Source organism: Phyllobates terribilis, unplaced genomic scaffold, assembly GCF_046119375.1.
Source record: "Phyllobates terribilis strain yellow unplaced genomic scaffold, ASM4611937v1 Scaffold_2__4_contigs__length_985480577, whole genome shotgun sequence".
Lineage (NCBI taxonomy): Eukaryota > Metazoa > Chordata > Amphibia > Anura > Dendrobatidae > Phyllobates > Phyllobates terribilis.
In genome coordinates this window covers 323,945,879-323,968,007 of record NW_027362762.1, presented here as the reverse complement: position 1 = coordinate 323,968,007, position 22,129 = coordinate 323,945,879, and the positions used below count along the sequence as shown (strand labels likewise).

Below are 22,129 nucleotides of genomic sequence, written 5' to 3'. Positions count from 1 at the left end.
TGCTAGGCCCACCTCCGGAGCAGAGCTCGTGCAGAGCCTCTGCTCCTGTCACTTCTCCTCCTCTCACTGTCCTGACTGTCTGACTGAACTAAGATGGTGTCTCTATTTTATATTCTCTCTGTCATGTGCTCCCAGGATCTATGTCCTCCACCCCATCCACTACATGGTTCCCCCTCTCTAGGTGGTTGCCCCCACTCCAGCCAGGGATCAGGGACTGTGCTCTCCCGTAGGAGCAATCTCGCCCTGTCCCCCGGAAATGTGGTGTAGTGCATGCAGGTGTTGGGGTCCCGAGCCATACTCCTTCCTTACCTAAGAGTGAGATACCACACCTCTGGGTGAGATGCAATACCTCTGTGGCGACTGAACCCTCAGGGGCGCCACACAACCATGCCACTGGTCTAAACTGTTAGGCTGTGTGCCCACGATGCGTTTTTGGTGCGTATTTTCAGCGCTTAAACGCTCCAGAAACGCATTGCATACCTTATCCCATAACTTCCTATGACATTCTGCAAGTTCTGTGCACATGGTCCATATTTTTTCTGCGCAGATTTTACTCGCAGAAAAAATACGGACATGACTAATTCTTGTGCGTTTCTGCATGCGTATTTGCCTATACAATGCATTGGAAAAACGCATGGCAAATACGCGTCAAAAACGCATGCGTATTTCTGCATCGTGGGCACTAAGCCTTAATTTTCAGGAGTCCACCATTCCTTGCAACCAGGGAGCCAGGATGCAGAGGAGCAATGCGGTCACGTAGAAATAATTTGAGACAACCCCTTTCAGGCTAAAACATTGCATCTTGTGATTAAACATTGTTGTTTTTTTGTTTTTTTTTTACTAGATCTGTCCCTGCGTATTTTTTTCTTTTTTTTTCTTTGCGTTCAGTCACCGCTCAATACATAGTCTCTAACAACATCTACCCCCCACTCCTCCACTGGCTGATAGCTGGTTCACCAGTGCATCAAGCAACATATTCCTGTCCAACCACTACACTGATGCCTCCACCCTATGCCAGTGATTGCATTGGTTGTCCATTCGCTACAGAATACAATGTAAACTTATCACTCTCACCCACAAAGCTCTCTACAGTTCTGCATCACCCTATATCTCCTCCATCATCTCTTTCAACCACTCTACCTGTGCTCTCTGTTTTGCTAAGGACTTTAGACCAACATCCTCTATAATCTGAACCCCCTCTCCCGTTTCCAAGACTTTTTTCGGTCTGTGCCAGTTCTTTGGAATGCACTACCTGGACAATTTGATTAACTCCCAGTGTCCAGTTTTAAGCATGCCCTTGAAAAAAGCATGTCTTTAGACTGGTCGATCACCTCACTTCACTAATCAAATTATTCCCCTTTTTGCCCTACCTAAATTTTCCTCATAATGCGATCCCTCGTATCATCTATTTACTCACCCTTCATTCACCTAAAGGAAACCTATCACATCACAAAATGCTATTAACCCATAGATATGGGGTTATTCTTCAGGTTAATAGCATTTCAAAGCTGCCTGGTCACTGCACTAAAAGCATGGCACCCTGGAGGAAATGAACTTTATTCCTCCCAGCAGCCTCAGGCTTTCAGTCATAGAGGTGTAGCTGGCGTTGTTTCATTCACTGCTCAGTGAGCGGTAGATGTATCCACGTCACCCCACTGACTGACAGCTGGCTCAGCAGTGCATCAGTGCAGAGCCATCTGTCAATCATTGCCAGGGCATGGCTACAGCCAACGTTCATTATGTACATAGCGGTGACTGAAGCCGTGCCACTGCTGCCCCTATGACTGAAAGCCTGGGGCTGCTGGGAAGATTAAGGTTAATTGCCTACCGGCAATCGGCCTTTCAGTGTGGTGGCCACGCTACTTCAGTGCAGATAAACCTCACATCTGCTGGTTAAAGTTCATATGACCAGTTCCCTTTTAAGTCCCTGACTGGAGTAAGATTTGCAAGGTGGCGCACACAACTTGTCAGATGTGCTTAATTCAATAGAGGCATGATCTTCTAAATGAATCGGGCACCTCTGACTGCAGCATGCCTCCTCCTCCTCAAAGCTGACGTGAAAATCTCTGGTCTAGATGAATCATGGCCATAGTATGTACTAAAGTAACATGTACCAAATTCATTAGGAGGCATGTGCATCTTACAGCAACTGTGTGAAAGCAACAGAAATCTATACTCTAGTTGTGACTGGAATACATTTCTGTCTCAATTTACACAACTATTGTGGTGTAGTTTTGGTGAATTTGTTGGGCCACTCTGTAGTTTCCCCTCTGGAAAAGCTTGTTACAAAAATACATATGTTACACGCACGCCACTAGGTTCAGATAGGGCGAGACGGGTTTCATGAATTCTTTGGAATCCTGGGGAAACCGTTACTCAGGGCAACCATAGGCTGCAGCTTCTCTCAGGCACACAATAGATTCAATTGCTGACCAGACACATCTGACGAGCCTTTTTTCAACAGTTTAACAGTGGAATTTAATCTGAAGCACGGCCAGTGCAATTCAGGGATATTACAGCAACAATCTTCATTACAGTACAGTCTGAGTTTCTTAAGCAACTGGCTCCAGTAACAATACAGTAGTTTCTTCACAAGGCACAGTATTAGTCTCTTCAGTAGTATAATTCTGCATAGATTAGATCTCTTAGCAGCACACTTCTATGCATACACAACCACAGGCTTTTCCTTCACAAGGACTCAATGGTACACAGCATTCTTTATCCTGCAATCCTGCATGGAGATGGATGGAGGGTTTGATGAGGGAGAAGATCCCTATGACACGATTCCTTCCAGTCCTTATCTTTCTGCCCGATAATATTCCACACTGTTAGCTCAGGGGGTCTATCTGACCTGTGTTTAGCTTCCCTCCTGAACTGAATTCTGTTCCCTTGCCTTCTGTGAGATACAGATCACACACCACCTTTGTCTTCAGCTCCAGCCAGACAGTAAACAACTTCCCCACAATCCCCCTGGGGCCCTGCTAAAACACTCCCTGTTTCCTGTGACTGTGTTAACCCCTCTAGTTGCTGGATGCTTCTGGAGCACAACACTTCCTGTCTCCTGTGCTTGTATTACTTCTAATAGTTGGTGGATGCTTTTGAAGCAGCAGCATTACTTCTGCATGTCACACATACATAAACAACTGCGTAAATATTTTACACTGACAGGAAAACGAATACTATTTATTTACAACAGCTGTGTTGAGCTACCCCAACTGGGGTCCACAAACAAGGAGTAAAGGGGGGGAAAGAAAAAAAGGAGGGTGGGGGTGCAAGCACAGTTCAGTGTGACCACATGTTGTTTAGAAGTGCGAATAACATGCAGTGAGCTCCAGCATAAATACCTTTCCTATAGTCAGATTTATTTGAAGGGGTTATCCGATATAAAGACAAGTCTGCAGTCACTTTGTGACTGCAGACTTGTGAATCCTCACCTCATGTGCAGTGTCGTCAGCGAGCGGTCATGTGACCACAAGTATGCAATTTGCATACTTCTTGCCACATTCCGACTATTTCCGGCCTCGATCAATACACTTGCATTTGGCGAGGCTGGATACAGTCTAGTTGACATGTGACCGCATGTATGCAAATCGCATGTTTGCCGTTACGCCCCTTCCTCTCTCTGCACCTGAGGATTTTCAGGTAGCACGGTGCGTGCAGTGTTTTAAGATTCACAAGTCTGCAGTCACATGGAATGACTGCAGACTTGTGGTTTTAGGCCAAAAAAAAAAAAATTAAGGCCTGAGACACACTAGCGAATCACATCTGCTGCAAGCGGGAGCAGAGTGTCAGTGCTCTCTGCTACGATTCTCTTGCATAAGAGGATCGCAGCACAGCTGCGGAGGAGACAGAGAAATTAAGGTGATATCAGAGCGCAGTATGATGTTTTACACGCACATAGGCTTGTATGGGCGCGTGCAATTCGAATTCCACATGCAATCGCAGCTTGCTGCGTTTTTTTTTTTTTTTTTTTTACATCCGATCGGGCAAGCAAAAAAAAAAAAAAAATCACTGAGAACACAAGCATAGGATTAAATTGGTACGAATGCAATCCAATTTTTAATCAGATTGCATTCGTCTGATTTAATCACAAGTGGGAGCGTGCCCTAAGCATCATCTACACCTGAGTTTGTGGCAGGGGCATCTAACCATCCTCTTGATCTTAAGGAATTTATTCAGGCATTCCCTTGATGCATAAATAACCTTCTACATGGTAAGTACACTATTCACATCCTGTAGGCATACAGCTCTTAAATGTCTTCTACGATGTTTCAAATTTAACAGAATTTTTTTTTTTTTTTTTTTTTTTTTTTTTTTTTTTAGTGATATAGCAATATATTATCCAGCGTGTGGGCTGCAAAGGCAAGGCTAGCTCATCCACTAAGCCAAACTGACAGACCTTAGGCTATATGATTCTTGGAGCACCTACATGGGTCTTAATGAAATGTCCTGGCTGTATGTTCTGGAATTTCAGGCCAAAATTTCTACCTAGATGATTACCGTATACAAGCTGGATAGTGGTTTAGCTATGTCCATAACCTGATCTTGGTCCTCTAATGGCAACATTGAGATATCGCCAGTCCCCCTAACTGCTCTGACTGCATGTCGCCATTGATAGTATCTTAACAGTGAATGGTCAGGGAGGTTGTAGACCAGCTGTAACTGCTGAAATGTGTGGAGCATATCACTTCTACGTCAGATAGGATCTTTTTTTTCTATGTGCTCTCCAGAATTCAATCTGTGGTAGATTTCTTAGATGGGGGAAGTAGTATATTTGGTGACCACTAATCTTCTTCTGCCCACATACTTCTGTCCATATAGTGTAGCTTGTTTTTCATCTTTTTGACTTCTAATGCAAGCGTCTGTGCGGACACACTTTGCACCACAGCCAAATTGTAAGGTTATCACATCGGTATTGTTTTATGTTCATACATGAATATTTCATTGTTGTTTTTCACAACGATGAAGGAGACGTCGCCAGCCAATTGTGGTTAACCAGTTTTGACCACCCTGTAATTTGGTGTGATCTGATACTATATGAGAAGCTACAGTAAATGTTCTTCTCTTCTTATCTTCAAGAAAGGAGTAAGCTCCAGGAAATGAGGAATTTAAAGATTAGTATTGTATTTCTGGCTACTACTGATCTGAAGCTTCGCGTAAGTAGATTACAAGCATTAGCATTGGATTTGAACATCTTATTTTTGGTTCCGTGTTGTTAAAATATTAGCAATTAAGAACAAAGTCGTATGCTGATCAGTGTGCAATAAAGAGTGCCAATTTTAATGTAGAGTAGCCTTTAGAAGACTTCTTAGCCATTCATCTAAATTACATTCAAATGTGTATCTGCAAAAATGTTTCTTGAAAACTTTATGCTCGCCTTACTTTACACCCGGAGCCCTAAACCTGGCCTTCGTGGACAAGAATGTTTGCATTCATTGACAGCTAAGCTCATGCTTATTGCGAGTCTTGATCCTGGCACTGAAACGTAACTTCACATTTGTTTTGTATGGTAAACCAATCTGGTGTCCTGTTTGTAGCAGAGATCGGTGCTCTGGTCATCCTGCATCAAAGCTGACTGACGCAATGGCATGGCTCCTTTGGCTGTGATGGCCATTCTCAGTGGAGGAGGCAATGGTAGGCAAATGAAGGGTACCAGGTAGGGTGCTTATCCATCACAAATGTATAGTCCCTTTTCAGTGCCAAAGTCAAAGGTCACTTTTAAGACTTAAAAATTAATCTCCTTCGAAAATGTGAAAATTGCAATCTCAAGTACTAGCTTCTAACTATACTATCCTATGTCAGTCTGCCATTGTTCTGTGATAGCAAAAACATGATTTTTCTAGTTTTGGTGCTTTCAGGTAGACCCAGAATCGTAAAGTTAAAAGGGCATTAAAATATTAGAGGTCCACTTAATCTACTGGTAACTCCAATTAAAGTATGGTTATCAACTAATAATGCAATGATCCTGTACAATGTAGTTTAGAATCCAATATGCAGCACAGTGGACAGAATAAGATTTTTGTTGAAAAGAATGTGACCTGTTCAAACATGTGACTACATAAATCAGTCCCAGCTATCTAAAAAGAAAAATAATGGATGTGGCATTATTTCTTACAGGTTAAAGGACAGGCTTTGTGCTGGCTCCATTATTTTTTTTTTATCTCTACTGCGCTGCAATAAGACATTAGTGACAGGATAAACTGCTTCCTCTGGACTTCTAATCTCTTTAGTTTCCTAGAAGGTTATTTTGTACCCTCAAGGGTACTAGAGGTATCTTACATCCCTTATCCTGTAATTAAATATGTTGTTTAAATGTAGCTTTCTGAATAATTTAGTTATTAATAATATCATAATTTTATCAGATTATTACAGCCCTGCAATGATGGGTCTTAAAACTGACCAGGAGGTGCTTGGGGATCTGGTGAAGATGAAGATTCCAGCTGTGGCAGAACTAATAGAAAAGCATGGTGTAATGTGGACACTTTTGGTTTCCCGGTGGTTTATTTGTTTGTTCATTGACGTCCTTCCAATAGAGGTAAGTACACATTATGTTGCTGCTAATTCTTTTCTTATCATGCATATTTACATTTTGAAAACCTTTTGTGATTAGGTGGTCTAGTGCTTTACAAGAACCTATTTCCGCCATGATCCTGCTAGTCCCCACTCCCCAAAAAAATAAGTTTTCTAAATATAATTATATAAAAAATCCAGGATGCGCTACAGTTGAAAGTGCTATTCTGGGCAGGTGGCCTGCCTGTCGTCATGGGCCAAATACACTCGCACTCATCTTGAGGTCCAGATTTGGCCTGCGAGCCAGAGTTTGACGCGTGATCTAAAATATCTGAAAAAGCCACATTGACGTAGAAATCAGAAAACAAACACTGACAATTTAAAAAGAAAGGCACAAATTGCTTGATGAATTTGTTGAGAATTAAAAAGCTACAACTTGAAAGGTATTCACACAAAAAAATTGTGAAAATGCAATGATGCCGAATATATCTGAAAATCAGGTTGGCTATTTACTTAGGGGTTGTCTCCATGTATGCATTCTTAATTTTGCTGAGGGTGCTGGTGTTTTCAGTAGGAAAAATTCAGTAAGCTGTTGCAAGACACCGCTTTTCTCCCTTGAGACCAAAAGAATTGGGTGTTGAAATACAACATGTCTGATTTCTTCTTTTCACTTGCATCAGCTGTTAAGGGAGAGTCACAAGGCCCCCATACACATAAGATGGTCAGCTAGTCGGTCCAAATCTAAGGGTTTGGGCATTTTTCTCTTATGTGTACAATAATCATGGGGTTGTTGGGTTAATAATACAGTATAATCCTTAGTAGTTAATATCCTTGATGGTCTAGGACCGGGGTGGGCAATTTTCCCAAGAGGCCACATGAGAGACCGTGACTGTTGTGGAGGGCTGAACCAATAGGCTGAAATTAATTATGCTCAATATTAAGAGATTAATTATAATTTTATATTAATATTGTATCCCTTAATATTGAGCATAATTAGAGGTATTTCCATCTCTGAGATCCTATCCCAATATGTAATAGGTGTAATAGCAAATACCTCCAATTAGAAATGTAGTATAATTCTTCTGATAAGCTATATCGCTTACCCCATGTGCAGGGCATTGCTGTAGCCTAGGTATCCATGGTTACGACCACTAACACTGAGTGGTCATAACTAGTGTTGAGCAATACCTTCCGATATCGGGAAATATCGGATCGGACCGATACTTTTTGGGTATCGGATATCGCCGATTCCGATACCGGAAACCAATGCAAGTCAATGGGACACAAATATCGGAATAAAAATAAACCCTTTCTTTCCTTGTAGGTTAATTCTACATGAAGGAAAACTACTAAGAATAATGTAGAATGTATTGGGGGAGGTGGGGGAGACCATAAAGGCATAGAGGTTTAGCCCAATCAAATGGAATAGCAGGAATTAATATTTTTTTTAAGAGATTCTGAGTTACTGAAATATTGACTATGATGAGTTTTTTTATATTTTGTCAGATATTTATGTTTCACTACTTCCATGCTCTTCACCTTCTTTTTTACTTCTCCCACACTTTCTCCTTCATCATCCTCTGCATCAGCATCTTTTTCATCAACTTCTTCTTCACCTTCTTCATCTTCTTCTTCACCTTCTTCGTATTATTCTTTTTTTTTTTTTACGTTCTTCATATTCTTCTTATTCAACTATTATTCTTCTTCATATTCTACTTCTTCATCTTCTTCATCTTCTTCTTCTTCATCATATTCTTATTTGTGACGGGCATTCCTGTAGTTATCTATAAAAGTTTGAACATTACACCTTTCGTTCTGCCCGTCACAAAAGATTTACAACAGGATTTGTCCGCGTTCAGTTTGGCCTGCAGCAGCAGGTCTTTTCCAGGGGCACCACGAGGAGGAACGGACTCATCCCCATACACTGCTTAGTCATCTTCTGCTTATAATTTAGATAATATCTTTTGCCCTGATTTTTAGTCTTATGCTTAATGTTCTTCCGCTTTTTGTTCTGCAGCTTCTTGTACTTCTGCTTCTTGGTTTTTTCTGTCTCTTTTTCTTCTGTATCTTGGTGGTTGTCTTCTTGTTCTTTGTCCTCTTGGTCAACTTCTTCAGGGTCTTCTTCTTGGTCTTCTTCGGGGTGGTCTTCAGGGTCCTCGTCTTCGGGGTCCTCGTCAGGGAGATCCAGAGTGATTACCAAGAACCATTTCTAAAAGCTTGAACTTGGAAATGTAGCAGAAGGTACAAGAAGGCTGAGGAACTGCCGAGAACCAGCTGATGGTACTGGAACCCGGATGGGTAGCAGAAGGTACAAGAGCCAAAGGAACTACCGAGGACCAGCTGCCGGTACTGGAACTCTGTTACTAAGCAGGAGGTACCTGTGCCAGAAAGCACTACCAAAGACCAGCAGACGTTGGTCGAACTTTGATACCGAGAAGGAGGCACCTAAGCCAAAGGCACTTCCGAGACCCAGCTGACGGTACTGGAACCCGGATGGGTAGCAGAAGGTACCCATGTAAAAAAAAAAAAAAAGTTGCAAGGCCGCGAGCCGGCCGCAGTTACCGAAACCCACAGTCCTACAGGGGGTGCTTGTCTTATTGGCACTATGGAACCAGCCTTCATTGCCAGATCCCGCAGCCTACATAGGAGTCACCTAAACTGCAGGCACCATAGAGTCGGCTAACCCGACCTCAACACGACAGGACAACACATTGGAGGCAAAGTGACGTTGACACTACCCGGAAACAGCTGGCGTGCTGGAACCAGGCTGGGCAGAAGGGAGTACCCGTGCCAAAGACACTGCTGGGAAACAGCTGGCGGTGCTGGAACCCAGGGTAAATACTAAAAACAGAGGAGCCAGAGGTGTAATTGGAGCAAGTTTTAAATTAGTAGTACAGTGGATGTGGACAGAGCAGGAGAATTTGCCGGACACACAGCAGGGGAACAGCTGACGTTACTGAACCCCAATAACACTGGAGCAAGCGTTGACTGTGCAGACGGCACTTCTGAGCAGCAACTGGCGGTGTTGGAGCTCAGGGATTACAGCTCAGGTGGTAGAAACATGAACACAACAGGAGACCTGGATACTGTTGCCAACCAATTATTTATTCTGGAAGAGGACTGGCAAATTCATACGAGATCCAGGCCTTGTTCATTTTCAGAAAAGTAAGCCGGTCAACGTTATCGGAGGATAGGCGCATGCGACGGTCTGTTGGTACACCACCTGCGGCACTAAAGACACGTTCCGATAATACACTAGCAGCAGGGTAAGCCAGCACCTCCAATGCATACTGGCTAAGCTCTGGCCATGTATCCAGCTTGGAGACCCAAAACTTGAAGGGGGAAGAGCCGTCTGGGAGTACACTGAGAGGGCAAGACATGTAGTCGGTCACCATCTGATGGAAACGTTGCCTCCTGCTGACTGGAGCCGTCTGTGATGGTGTAGACATTTGTGGCGGCGGGGACACAAAACTTTGCCACATTTGGGCCATACTGGTCTTGCCTTGTGCTGAGGCGCTGCTTCTGCTCCCTCTTTGTGCAGAGCTTCCTCCACTGCCTCGACGCACTGAGCTGCTTTGTAAAGCACTAGCAGCACTGCTCTCGGTTGGAATGGAGAACATGATGGAATGCACCAGTGTGTCTTGGTACTCCCGCATTTTACGCTCCCGGTTCAACGGTGTTATGAGGCTTTGTAAGTTGTCCCGGTAGCGAGGATCTAGGAGGGTAGACATCCAATAATCAGCCGTGTTGAGAATGTGGGCGATGCGGCGGTCGTTTCTCAGGCACTGCAGCATATAATCAACCATGTGCTGCAGACTGCCAACTGGCCAAGAAACGCTGTCCCCTGCTTGAGGCGTGATCTCTGCCTGCTCTGCATCACCCCACCCTCGCTCTAGGTACTGACTACTAGAGCATTGTGTACCTCCCTCCTCTGGACAGATGTCTTCCTCCTCCATTGACTCCTCCTCATCCTCCTCACAGTGTCCCCTGCCTAGGCCTTTGTGCAGACTGTACAGAAGCAGATGGCATTTGTGACTCCTCATCCTCCACCTCTTCCAAAACCTCCTCCCTTAGTGCTTGCAGTGTTTTTTCAAGCAGGCAGATAAGGGGGATAGTCATGCTGACTAGTGCATCATCTGCACTCGCCATCCGCATCGAATAATCGAAGGCATGCAAAACATGGCAAATTTACCTTCATAGAGGCCCACTCAGTGGTGGTGAAGTGTGAACGGCGCGCACTGCGACTTGTTTGCGCCTGCTGCAGCTGGTACTCCATTACTGCTGCCTGCTGCTCACACAACCTCTCCAACATATGTAACGTTGAATTCCACCTGGTGGGTAGGTCACATATGATGCGATGTTCCGGAAGACGTAATCGGCACTGCAGAGCTGCAATGCGCGATCTTGCGTTGCTGGAGCGCCGCAAGTGAGCGCACTCTATGCGGACCTTGTGAAGCAGTGCATCAAGATCCGGATAGTCCCTCAAAAAACTCTGCACGACCAAGTTGAGCACATGTGCCAGACATGGGATGTGAGTGAGGTTGCCTAGGCCCAGAGCTGCCACCGGATTTCGGCCATTGTCACACACTACCATGCCTGGCTGGAGATTCGCTGGCACAAACCACACGTCGCTCTGCTGCTTGATGGCATTCCAGAGCTCCTGCGCTGTGTGGCTTCTATTCCCCAAAGAAATTAAATTTTAATACTGCCTGTTGACGTTTGGCCACGGCTGTGCTCATATCAGTCATCATAACAGGTAACCGTTCACGGGTCGATGTGGAGGTAGACCGTGACTGCTCCTGCAGCGCTGATTCAGAGGAACTGGAGTATGAGGAGGAGTCAATGTGTACAGACTGGATTCCTGCAATCCTTGGAGTTGGCAGAACACGTACAGCGCCACTCTCAGGATCTGTACCCGGCTCCACAACATTTACCCAATGGGCAGTGAGGGAAAGGTATCGTCGCTGTCCTTGCTTACTGGTCCACGCATCGGTGGTCAGGTGGACCTTGCTACGGACGTCGTTTTGTAGCGCATGTTTAATTTTTCCCTCCACATGCAGTTGCAGGGCAGGGACGGCTTGCCTGCTGAAATAAAAGCGGCTGGGCACGTTGTATTGTGGGACTGCCAATCCCATAAAGTTACGGAAGGTGTCAGTCTCCACCAGCCTGAATGATAGCATTTCAAGGGCCAGTAGTTTAGCAATGCCAGCATTCAGAGCCTATGCTCGGGGGTGGTTTGCAGAGTATGGGTGCCTTTTCTCCTATGCCTGTGCTAATGATGGCTGTAGACTGGCCTGGGAGTGTGAGGATGACAGGGAAAGTGGTGCTGTGGGTGGAATTACACTGTGTCTCTGTACAACTGTGCCAGAGGTTCTTCCATGAGGATCCTGTGAGGAAGCCGAACCAGCTGTGTGTGAGCTGGAGGAAGAGGCTACAACACGAGCTGAAGAGGTGGTAGGTGGTCCTGTAGGTTGGCCTAGGTCTTCAGTGTGTTTTAGTAACTCCACCACGTGCTTGGTCCGCACATGTTTCCACATATTTGTGGTATTGAGGTTGCTGACACTTTTCCCTCTTTTCACCTTCTGATTACACAGCTTGCATTTGACAAAGCAAATGTCATCTGCAACTGTGTCAAAAAAGGACCAGGCACTGCAAGTCTTGGGAGCGCCCGCTTTGGATTTTGGAAGAGCCATGCTCCTAATGGGTGCCGAAGTGGAGGCTACAGGCAACCAAGTCTGCCCCCTCCCTCTCCCTCCTTTTTGGGCCGTTCGGGGAATCTCTTCCTCAGAGCTGCTCCCACCACCTTCCTGTCCCTCACGCCATGATGGGTCAAGGACCTCATCATCTACACCACCCTCTTCAAACAACTGCTTCTCCTGGGTAGTCTCGACAGCACAGTACGCACCAGAAAGTGGCACCTGAGTCTCCTCATCAGATGCGTACTGAGGTGTGCTGCTGACCATAGGCACTGGCCCACCCGCCTCTTCAGATTCAGAGAGACAAAACGGTTGCGCATCACTGCATACTACATCTTCTTCAAATTCTAGAATTCTGCTTGGCTGGCCCCCTCTTTCCAAGCCAAGAGATTCAGAGAACAGAAGTAGAGATGGCTCCTGTACAGGGCTCTCTGACTGCCTGGGCAATTTGGCAGGTGGTGAAGAGACAGATGGGTGTTCTTCGGTGCTCAGGACCTGAGAGGATCTGGAACTAATTGAAGTTGATGCGTTAGCTGCCATCCATCCGACAACGGCTTCAATTTGGTCCTCCCGCAGCAGTGGGGTACGGCTAGCTCCTACAAAGCTGCGCATAAAGGACTGTTCCCTGGTAAAACTGGGAGATGCTGAGTCACTGGTGCCCTCACGTCCTCTCCCTGCAGAAACTCCACGTCCACGACCACGACCACATGCCTTACTCCCTGCCTTCTTCATCTTGGTAGACTGATAAAGATAGGCAGAAAAGTACTAAGGGCTTAGTGTGCTTATTCCTGAACAGCTTCTAACAGGTATAAGAAACACTAATTTTATAAAGTGTGGACTAGACTTTAATATGAGCTAATGTGGCCTACACAACTGTAAAGTGGAGTGTTTGGTGAACTTTATTTAGGTTTTTTTTGTCACAAAAAGATATTGGATGTGCCCCATGATGTAATACCGATAGTATCACAAACTTTTTGTAGCTATTACAATGCAGGAAGGTAACCTACAATGCAATAGATGAGGCTACAAAAAATAGGTTAATACTAATCTGGCTGGGGCTGCAGAGCACAATGCTGCAGAAAGGCTCCTCTATCTACTCCTATATAGTGTGTTTGGAACCTATGTAGCTGAATATGGATGGAACCACCACACTAATAGGAGAAATCAGGAAAATGATCAATTAGCAAAAAAGGACAATGTATGAGGCAGTGACGCACGCTGAGCGCACTACAACCAGACGTGGCTGAAGCACACACTACAGCGTGAGCTGCACTCACACACAGAGACCTTGCAGACAGCGGTGAACAGCACAGAGAACTGTGCACTAGCGCTGCAAGGCACAGCGATTTATAAAGTAGCTTGGGTAAAGCAGAATAGAGCAAATAGGTAGCTAAAACTGTCCCTCAGAACAGCGTCCTATCCCTAACTGAATTCACAGCAGAGTGAGCTCAAAATAGCGGCGGCGGCTTTTATAGTGCATCATGACATCATTTCAGCAGCCAATCACAGCCATGCCATTAGTCAACATGCCTACATGCCTAACAGGATGTGCCCACACTTCTTAGGATCCTCATTGGCTGAATAAAATGAAAATGGCTCATTGCATTATGGGAACTTCCGATTCCGGTATACGATATGCTAAAAGTATCAGAATTAAGTATCGGAATTCCGATACCGCGAATATCGGCCGATACCCGATATTTCAGTATCGGAATGCTCAACACTAGTCATAACCATGGATACCTAAGTTACTGCAATGCTCTGTACATGGGGTAAGTCACATAGAAATGTAGTATAGCTCTTCAGATTCGCAAATTGTAGATATTTTATAATACACCAGCAACAGTGGTTTGAAAAAGTGTTTGGCCCCCTCCTGATTTCTTATTCTTTTACATGTTTGTCACACTTTAATATTTTTCAATTTTTTTTTTGTGATCTGAAACATTTGACAAAGATAACCCAAGTAAACACAAAGGTGCAGTTTTTAAATAAAGGTCTTTATTATTAAGGGAAGTATTCAGCTATGAATTATACCATAATTGAACCGGAAGAAAACTAAAGGTAACTGGATACTTATTCACAGTAAGCAATGATCCTGTTTGTTTTCACTCTCTCCTCTATATAGTCACCTATATAGTCTATATACTTCACCTTCTACTAACCCCTCTAATCCCTACTCCTAGTAAGGAACTGGTCATCTCTCCCTCCATTCTCCCTATCCATCTCACCTCCTCCTCAGAACTATTCCTCAACATACAGTGCTTTGTCTCCAAACACAGACAGGCACCTCATGCTCTCTACTGCTCCCACCTGCTAACAGTTTCTCTGCTCCTCCTCACTGTCTGCAATATCTCTCAAAATCCCGCCATCCCCACAGTCATTTCTACCTCTCATCTTAGATCCATCACATTTCCGCAACCATTCTCACCTTATACCCATCTGCCCAGCCCCCGCTTCACCAGTACCACTAACAGGAGCTCCTATGGAACGCTCGCTTTGTCTGCAACAAATTTTCAACAAACTTTCCTTCCTCGCCATCACCGAAACCTGGCTCACCCCCTCTGACACAGCTTGTCCAGTTGCACTTTAGTATGGCGGATTCCACCTTTCCCACACCCCCTGCCCCAGCGGCAAGCATGGTGGAGGAGTTGGCTTTCTCCTGTCAGATAACTGCTCCTTCTCACATATCCCACTGCCACCCTCCGTTACCCTCCCCTCTTTTGTGTGCGCATCTACTCTCCCTCCAACAGGCTGTCATTTACCGCCCCCCAGGGCCAGCCACCACCTTCTTAGACCACTTCACCACCTGGCTACTTCACTTCCTTTCCATTGACATCCCCACTATCATCATGGGCGATTTCAACATCCCCATTGACACTTCCCTCTCATCTGTTTCTATCTCTCACTTCCTCCTTCGGCCTTGCTCAATGATTTTCCTTCAGCCACTCACAAAGATGGCCACACACTGGACCTCCTCTTCACTAGTCTCTGTTCTCTATCCAACCTCTCGAACTCGCCTCTCCCTCTTTCTGACCACAACTTACTCACATTCTCTTCCCTCTCCTCTCCAGATCCACAATCCCACATCCAGAAACTTGCACACCCTCGCAGAAATCTCAAACACCTCAACCTACACTCACTCTCTGAATCTCCCTGTTACAGACATAAATTTCTTACATGATGCAGATGCTGCTGCCGCTTCATATAACACCACAACAGCTGTAGCTCTTGAATCGGTCGCCCCCCTCACACATACCAAAACTCACACAATTGCCAGGCAACCCTGGCACACCAGCGTGACTAAAGAATGGAGACTGGCTTCCAAGGTTGCTGAACGGAGATGGGAAAAGGTCCCACTCCAATGAGCACTTCATCGCATTTAAACAGTCCCTCACTACTTTCAAGTCCACACTCACTGCAGCAAAACAAACCTACTTCTCATCACTCATTTCCTCTCTGTCTCACAACCCTAAACAGCTATTCAGTACTTTCAATTCTTTCCTGTGTCCCCCAGTTCTCTCTCCCTCTCCACTCATCTCAGCTGAAGACTTTGCCTCATTCTTCAAGCAGAAGATGGACAACATAAGGCAAAGCTTTTGCCATAAGTCCCCACAGCCCCTTCTCATGCCCACTCAACGCTCCTCCAAAACCAGCTTCTCCGCCATCACAGAAGATCAACTTTCCTCCTCACTCTCCAGGTCACATCACACCACCTGTGAACTTGACCCAATCCCATCCAACCTCATCCCAACCCTTACCGCAGTCTTCATCCCAACCCTAAACCACCTCTTCAACCAGCCACTAACAACTGGAGTCTTCCCCTCATGCTTCAAACGTGCCTCAATCACACCCATCCTGAAAAAGCCCTCCCTTGACCCATCCTCTCTGTCTAGCTATCGCCCCATATCGCTTCTCCCCGATGCCTCAAAACTACTGGAACAACATGTCCATCTTGAACTGTCCTCCACCTCTCCTCCTGCTCCCTCTTTGACCGCTTACAATCTGGCTTCCGACTGCATCACTCCACTGAAACTGCCCTGACTAAAGTCATCAATGACCTACTAACTGCCAAATCCAAGCGACACTATTCTGTCCTCCTCCTCCTCCTGGACCTGTCATCTGCCTTCGACACAGTGGACCAATTCCTCTTACTACAGACTCTCTCTTCTCTTGGCATCACCCCACGCTTGGATCTCCTTATACCTAACAGACCGAACATTTGGCGTCTCCCTCTCACACACCACCTCCTCATCTCGCCCCCTATCTGTCTGTGTCCCCCAAGGTTCAGTTCTAGGACCCCTGCTCTTCTCCATCTACACCTTTTGGCCTGGGGCAGCTCATAGTCTCACGGCTTTCAGTATCACCTCTATGCTGATGACACACAGATCTACCTCTCTGGACCTGATATCACCTCCTTACTAACCAGAATCTCACAATGTGTGTCCTGTATTTCATCTTTCTTCTCTGCTAGATTTGTAAAAATGAACATGGATAAAACAGAATGCATCATCTTTCCACCATCTCATTCATCCCCCCCCCCCCCAACTGACCTATCCATCAAAGTGAATGGCTGCTCACTCTCCCCACTTCTGCAAGCTCGCTGTCGCGGGGTAACCCTTGACTCTGATCTCTCCTTCAAACCTCATATCCAAGCCCTTTCCACTTTTTGCCGACTCCAACTTCAAAATATTTCCCGGATCTGCACATTCCTCAACCATGAATCTGCAAAAACACTAGTGCACGCCCTCATCATCTTTTGCCTCAACTACTGCAATCTCCTGCTCGGTGGCCTCCCTTCTACCGCTCTCGCACCCCTGCAATCTATCCTAAACTCTGCTGTCTGACTAATCCACCTGTCCCCCCGCTATTCCCCTGCCTCTCCCCTCTGTCAACCCCTGCACTGACTCCCCATTGCCCAGAGACTCCAGTTCAAGACCCTAACATTTGGCATACAAAGCCATCCACCACCTGTCTCCTCCATACATCTGTGACCTAGTCTCCTGGTACTTACCTGCACGCAACCTCAGATCCTCACAAGACCTCCTTCTCTACTCCTCTCTTATCTCCTCTTCCCACAATCGCATACAAGATTTCTCCCTTGCATCTCCCCTACTCTGGAACTCTCTACCCCAACACGTCAGACTCTCGCCTACCGTGGAAACCTTCAAAAGGAACCTGAAGACCTACCTCTTCTGACAAGCCTACAACCTGTCAGGGTTCTCTCAGGCATACAGAGAAAAGAGGGCAGGGCTACTACTCTACTATCTCTAAAGGTGGTACTGATCTGACTACGCCGGTTTTTAATAGATCCCTGACAGCTTTCCAGAGTCTTTATGAGGCAGCCGGAGAGTGAGGGATGGTAAGACGATATTGATGCTGTGGGGGATGGGTGAATTCTATTCTGTAGCCTATTCCCACGGTTCTCAAAATCCAAGGATTTTCTGTAATGGCCTGCCAAACCATGGAAAAGAACTGGAGTCTCCCCCTACTTCCATGGTGTCAGTGTCTTCTTGATGGGCATGAGGTAATCGAGTGGATTTCCCCTTTCCTCCTTTGGGATAATTCCACCTCCTCAATTTACCTTTCCCTCTGTATTCCTGGTTCTGGGATGCTCGAGGCCTACGAAAGGAGTGATATTTTTGGGGTTTCTCCTCCGGAAACTCCTTCTTTTCCTCTGAGGCACTTCTAGAATTTTATCTAGAACTGGCCCAAAAAACATTACCTTCTGAAAAGGGAATTGCACACAGCTTATTTTTGGAATGGACACTCTTGTGGAGTTGGATGGGACAGCTGAGAACCTTACAGATTCTGTGGATGCATCCGCCATAAACAGGGTGGCCGATTTTAGTATGGGAAGGGAATCGAGGATGACCTCCCTGGATGTATTTAATTTTATTAGTGATGACAGCTTGTTTATCCAGAGAGACATGGACCTAGCTACTGAAGTTGCGGCTATATTGGTTTTAATGACCGCGGCTGAGGCTTCCTAACATCTCCTTAGGAGCCCATCTGCTTTTCTATCCATGGCATCTTTAATGCATGATGAATCCTCAAAAGGAATCGAGGTCTTCTTCGCCACCTTTGCCATAGGGATGTCAATTTTTGGGACTTCGTCCCCAACTTTTGATCTCCTCTGGGTTGAAGGGAAGTCTGGCCCTGAAATCCCTCGGAATGGTCAAACGTTTTTCTGCGTCCTCTCATTCTTCTAGGATCATGGATTTTATGTGTTCCTTGACCTTGAACACCCTCTTCCTTTTGGGTTCTTAGTCCCCCGAACATCTCATCTTGAATAGTATGTGGGACCTGAGTTGAACTCCCATAGTATTTCTTTTTGCTCTTATTAACTCATCCGTATTTTCAGATGAGAAGAGATATCTCTTCCGGTCCTCAGAAGGGACCTGCGGGGATATGTCTCCTGCTTCTAGATCCTGATCGGAATCAAAGAAAATTATTCCCCCTCCGACATTACCTCCATTTCCCATCTGACACTCTTATGGCGTGATGGCGCCTGGAGACTGTACTTTGGACTTCTTTGTGTATCATAGACCGCATGTCAGCCATAAGGGTGGATTGTTCCTCCTTGAGGACATTTGCTATACATTCTGCTCAAAGCTGTTTTTATGCGCTTCTGGTAGCTGGATGTTACATGTTGGGCGTCTCTTTGGCTTTTTACGGGAAGATGCATTTGATCCCAAGGTGCCCCTCTCTCCCTAAAAAAAAAAAAAAATTTTTTAAAGAGAATTTTAATAATGAAATACTCCCTAGTATTTATATTGGGGTATCAGCAGGGACCCTCTGGTGCTAACTCACACTGCCCAGGGACTGCTCAGATTGTGCCTCTGGACACAACTGATTGGAATCCATGGTTAGAAAAGAGGACACAATATACAGAGGAGAAGTGCCCTTTTATAGGGTCTTGCCTTGCTCCAGGTGGTTCATGGAGGCCGCCATCAAAGGACTTCCTGTGTTCCATAGTGGAACGCACGCTGCGCCGACCGGATCGGAGGTTCCCCTCAAAACCGGAAATGTGTAACAAGCTGGAACGCATCCGCGTCATCAACTGTCCGGACCGGAAATGCTTCCTCTGAAGGAGCGCACGCCGCACGCTCGATGGATGAAGCCTGCAGGGGGATGTAGCGTGGCACCAAGAACCCTCCTGAGAGGGAGGCGGCGTCGGCGTCAGGAGCCATCATCCTGCTCTACTGACGGGCTGAGGGACCTCTTTAGTGAGGTTTCAGCCCGGAGCTTCTTGACAGCGGGAAGGGGACAGATGTGTTTGAAGAGCCCTGGCTGAATGGAGCGGAAGTTGATCATGCACACTATTTCTGCATTCATTCCAATAGGGGTGCCGAAAATCATCGAAGCGCTGCGCTCGTCATTTTATGGTGATCCCATTAAGACTAAATGGAGCAGTAGTGCGCATGATCCACCTCTGCTACATTCATCCAGAGCTTTTCATAGCCTCCGTTCTCTGGATCGATGGGGGCCATGGTGGTTGGACCACCAGCTTTTGGAAAGTTCTCCTCTATCCCATGCTTGAGCAAACCCCTTTTAAACGATTTGCATTTTAATGTAAACTGATTACAAGTTTTAATATTTGTGACACGTTTCTGAAATGTATTTAAAGACCGCAAACAAAGTATTCCAATAGGGTAACAGATCCAATAAAATCCATCAGACTATGAAATAACAAAAACCGAATGGTGTAACCAAATCTGTTGCTAAGAATCAGGGGTGTCGTCCTAGCTAATTTGATAAGACACACACTGTCAATTAAGGTGAAATAAAAGCTGATCAGCGGCTGTTTAATAGCTTGTTTAGCCAATCCGACCACACTGTAACGTGCACAGAATGATCGTTAACACGATCATACTTTTCTCGTAGAATACTGTTGCTCTCAGCAGCACATTTCCCATTTACACAAGGTGATGTGCTGCTAAGAACAGTGATTGATTTTTTTAATTTTCTTTTAAAGCAAGCTTCAAAATTTCAGCCAGTTTAGTCATCTTCATCCTGTTGGCACTGGACGATTATTGGGAAACAAGTTATTCTAGGGATGCTCATTCCGGATAATCGGATGGAGTAAATGCATCTTAAGTGCCCATGCTACAATGTCAGTCTCATTGTACTCTTCAGCCTTAGACTTTCAGTACTTTTTTATATTGCTGAAATTTGATTGTAGTTTTGTCCCTTGTTTGTTTGAAGAGTGATCAGGCATAATTAGGACATATGGTTGAGGAGCCCCCTTTTCATAATGCCAGCCCTGTTTTTCTCCAAACCATTTAGGCTATACAAATCACATAGGGCTTAAAAAGGAAAGCGTGCATCAGCCCCTGGCCCTTTCACAAATTGAATTAATTTTGGGAACAGACACCTGGTTCTTAGCAACTGATCTAGTAAGTACATTATGTTTTTTATTCTGTATATCTGGAGTTTGCATCTGGACATATTATCTCCCTCTCATGTCCTGACTCTGCACTAAAGCATTATAATGACACATTGCAGAGCGACCTGGATGAAGCGGCACCTCCTACACCTTAAACAACTCTGCACAGACTGTGACAACCCTGGCACATGCTGCAAACACGTTTTCTCCAGTAGTACTCCAGGCACGCCGAACGACTGTTGAGAAAATCCAATCTGGCCGAAGATTTTATCCATTATAAGTTTATGCTTAAAACATACAACTCTGCCCTTCACCTCTCCAAACAAACCTATTTCAACACTCTTATCACCTCACTTTCCAACAATCCTAAACGCCTCTTTGACACTTTTTTCATTCCCTCCTCAATCCAAGAGTGAAAGCCATAATTACCGACCTCCGCTCTGACGATCTGGCTAATTATTTGAAAGAAAAAATTGACCATATCAGACAGGAAATTTTCTCCAAATCTCCTAATACCATGCACGGTCCTCCCTCCCCCATTGCATCTAGCTTGCTCTCTCTTTGAACCAGTCACGGAAGAAGTGATCAGGCTCCTTGCATCTTCTCACCCTACTACCTGCACCAGTGACCCTATTCCCTCACATCTCCTTCAGTCCCTTTCCCCGGCTGTCACTACTCATCTAACTATAATATTTAACCTCTCTCTCATCTAGTATCTTTCCCTCATCATTTAAACAGTCCAGCATACATCCATTACTTAAAAAAAAAAAACATCCCTCAACCAGAACTGCGCTGCTAACTACAGACCTGTGTCTAATCTTACCTTCATCTCTAAACTCCTGGAACGCCTGGTCTACTCCCAACTAATCTGCTTTCTCTCAGATAACTCTCTTCTTGACTTTCTACAATCCGGTTTCTACTCTTTACACTCCACTGAAACTGCCCTCACTATAGTCTTTAATGATCTACTTAACAGCTAAATCTAATGGTTATGACTCCCTGCTGATTCTCTTGGATCTCCCTGCAGCATTCGACACTGTGGATCACCAGCCCCTCTTCACGATGCTCTGCTCTATCTGACTCAAGGACACCGTTCTCTCCTGGTTCTTCTCCTACCTATCTGACCGCTCCTTCACTATATCTTTTTTTGCTAGCTCCTCTTCCTCTCCTTTTCCCCTTACTGTCGGGGTTTCTCAAGGATCAGTCCTAGGCCCCCTCCTCTTCTCCTTATACACCAACCCAATTGGAAAAACAATCAGTAGATTTGGTTTTCAGTACCATGTCTATTGTGATGACACCAAATTATACACAGTCTCCTGACCTCACCCCTGAATTATTACAAAACACCAGTCATTGTCTTTCCGCTGTCTCTAGCATCATGTCCTCCCTCTATCTGAAACTGAACCCATCAAAATCTAAATGACTTGTGTTTCCTCCCTCCACTAACCTACCTATGCCCGATTTATTTCCATTTCCATGTGTGGCTCCACCATTACTCTCCAGCAATATGCCTGCTGTCTTGGGGTCATACTTGATT

The 22,129-nt window shown here is 45.4% G+C and overlaps 1 protein-coding gene across 5 annotated transcripts in view; it reads left to right on the top strand.

Annotated features, from left to right (window-relative positions):
* Positions 1-22,129, top strand: part of GRTP1 (growth hormone regulated TBC protein 1) — an 85,677-nt gene that overhangs the window by 50,435 nt on the left and 13,113 nt on the right. For all 5 annotated transcript variants that reach the window (XR_012277800.1, XM_073664411.1, XM_073664413.1 and 2 more), the window contains exon 7: positions 6,363-6,535. Coding sequence is in view for 4 of the 5 variants with exons in the window: in XM_073664411.1 (XP_073520512.1) it covers positions 6,363-6,535 (173 nt within the window). In the remaining variant the exon portion in view is untranslated. The remainder of the gene's footprint in view (positions 1-6,362; positions 6,536-22,129) is intronic.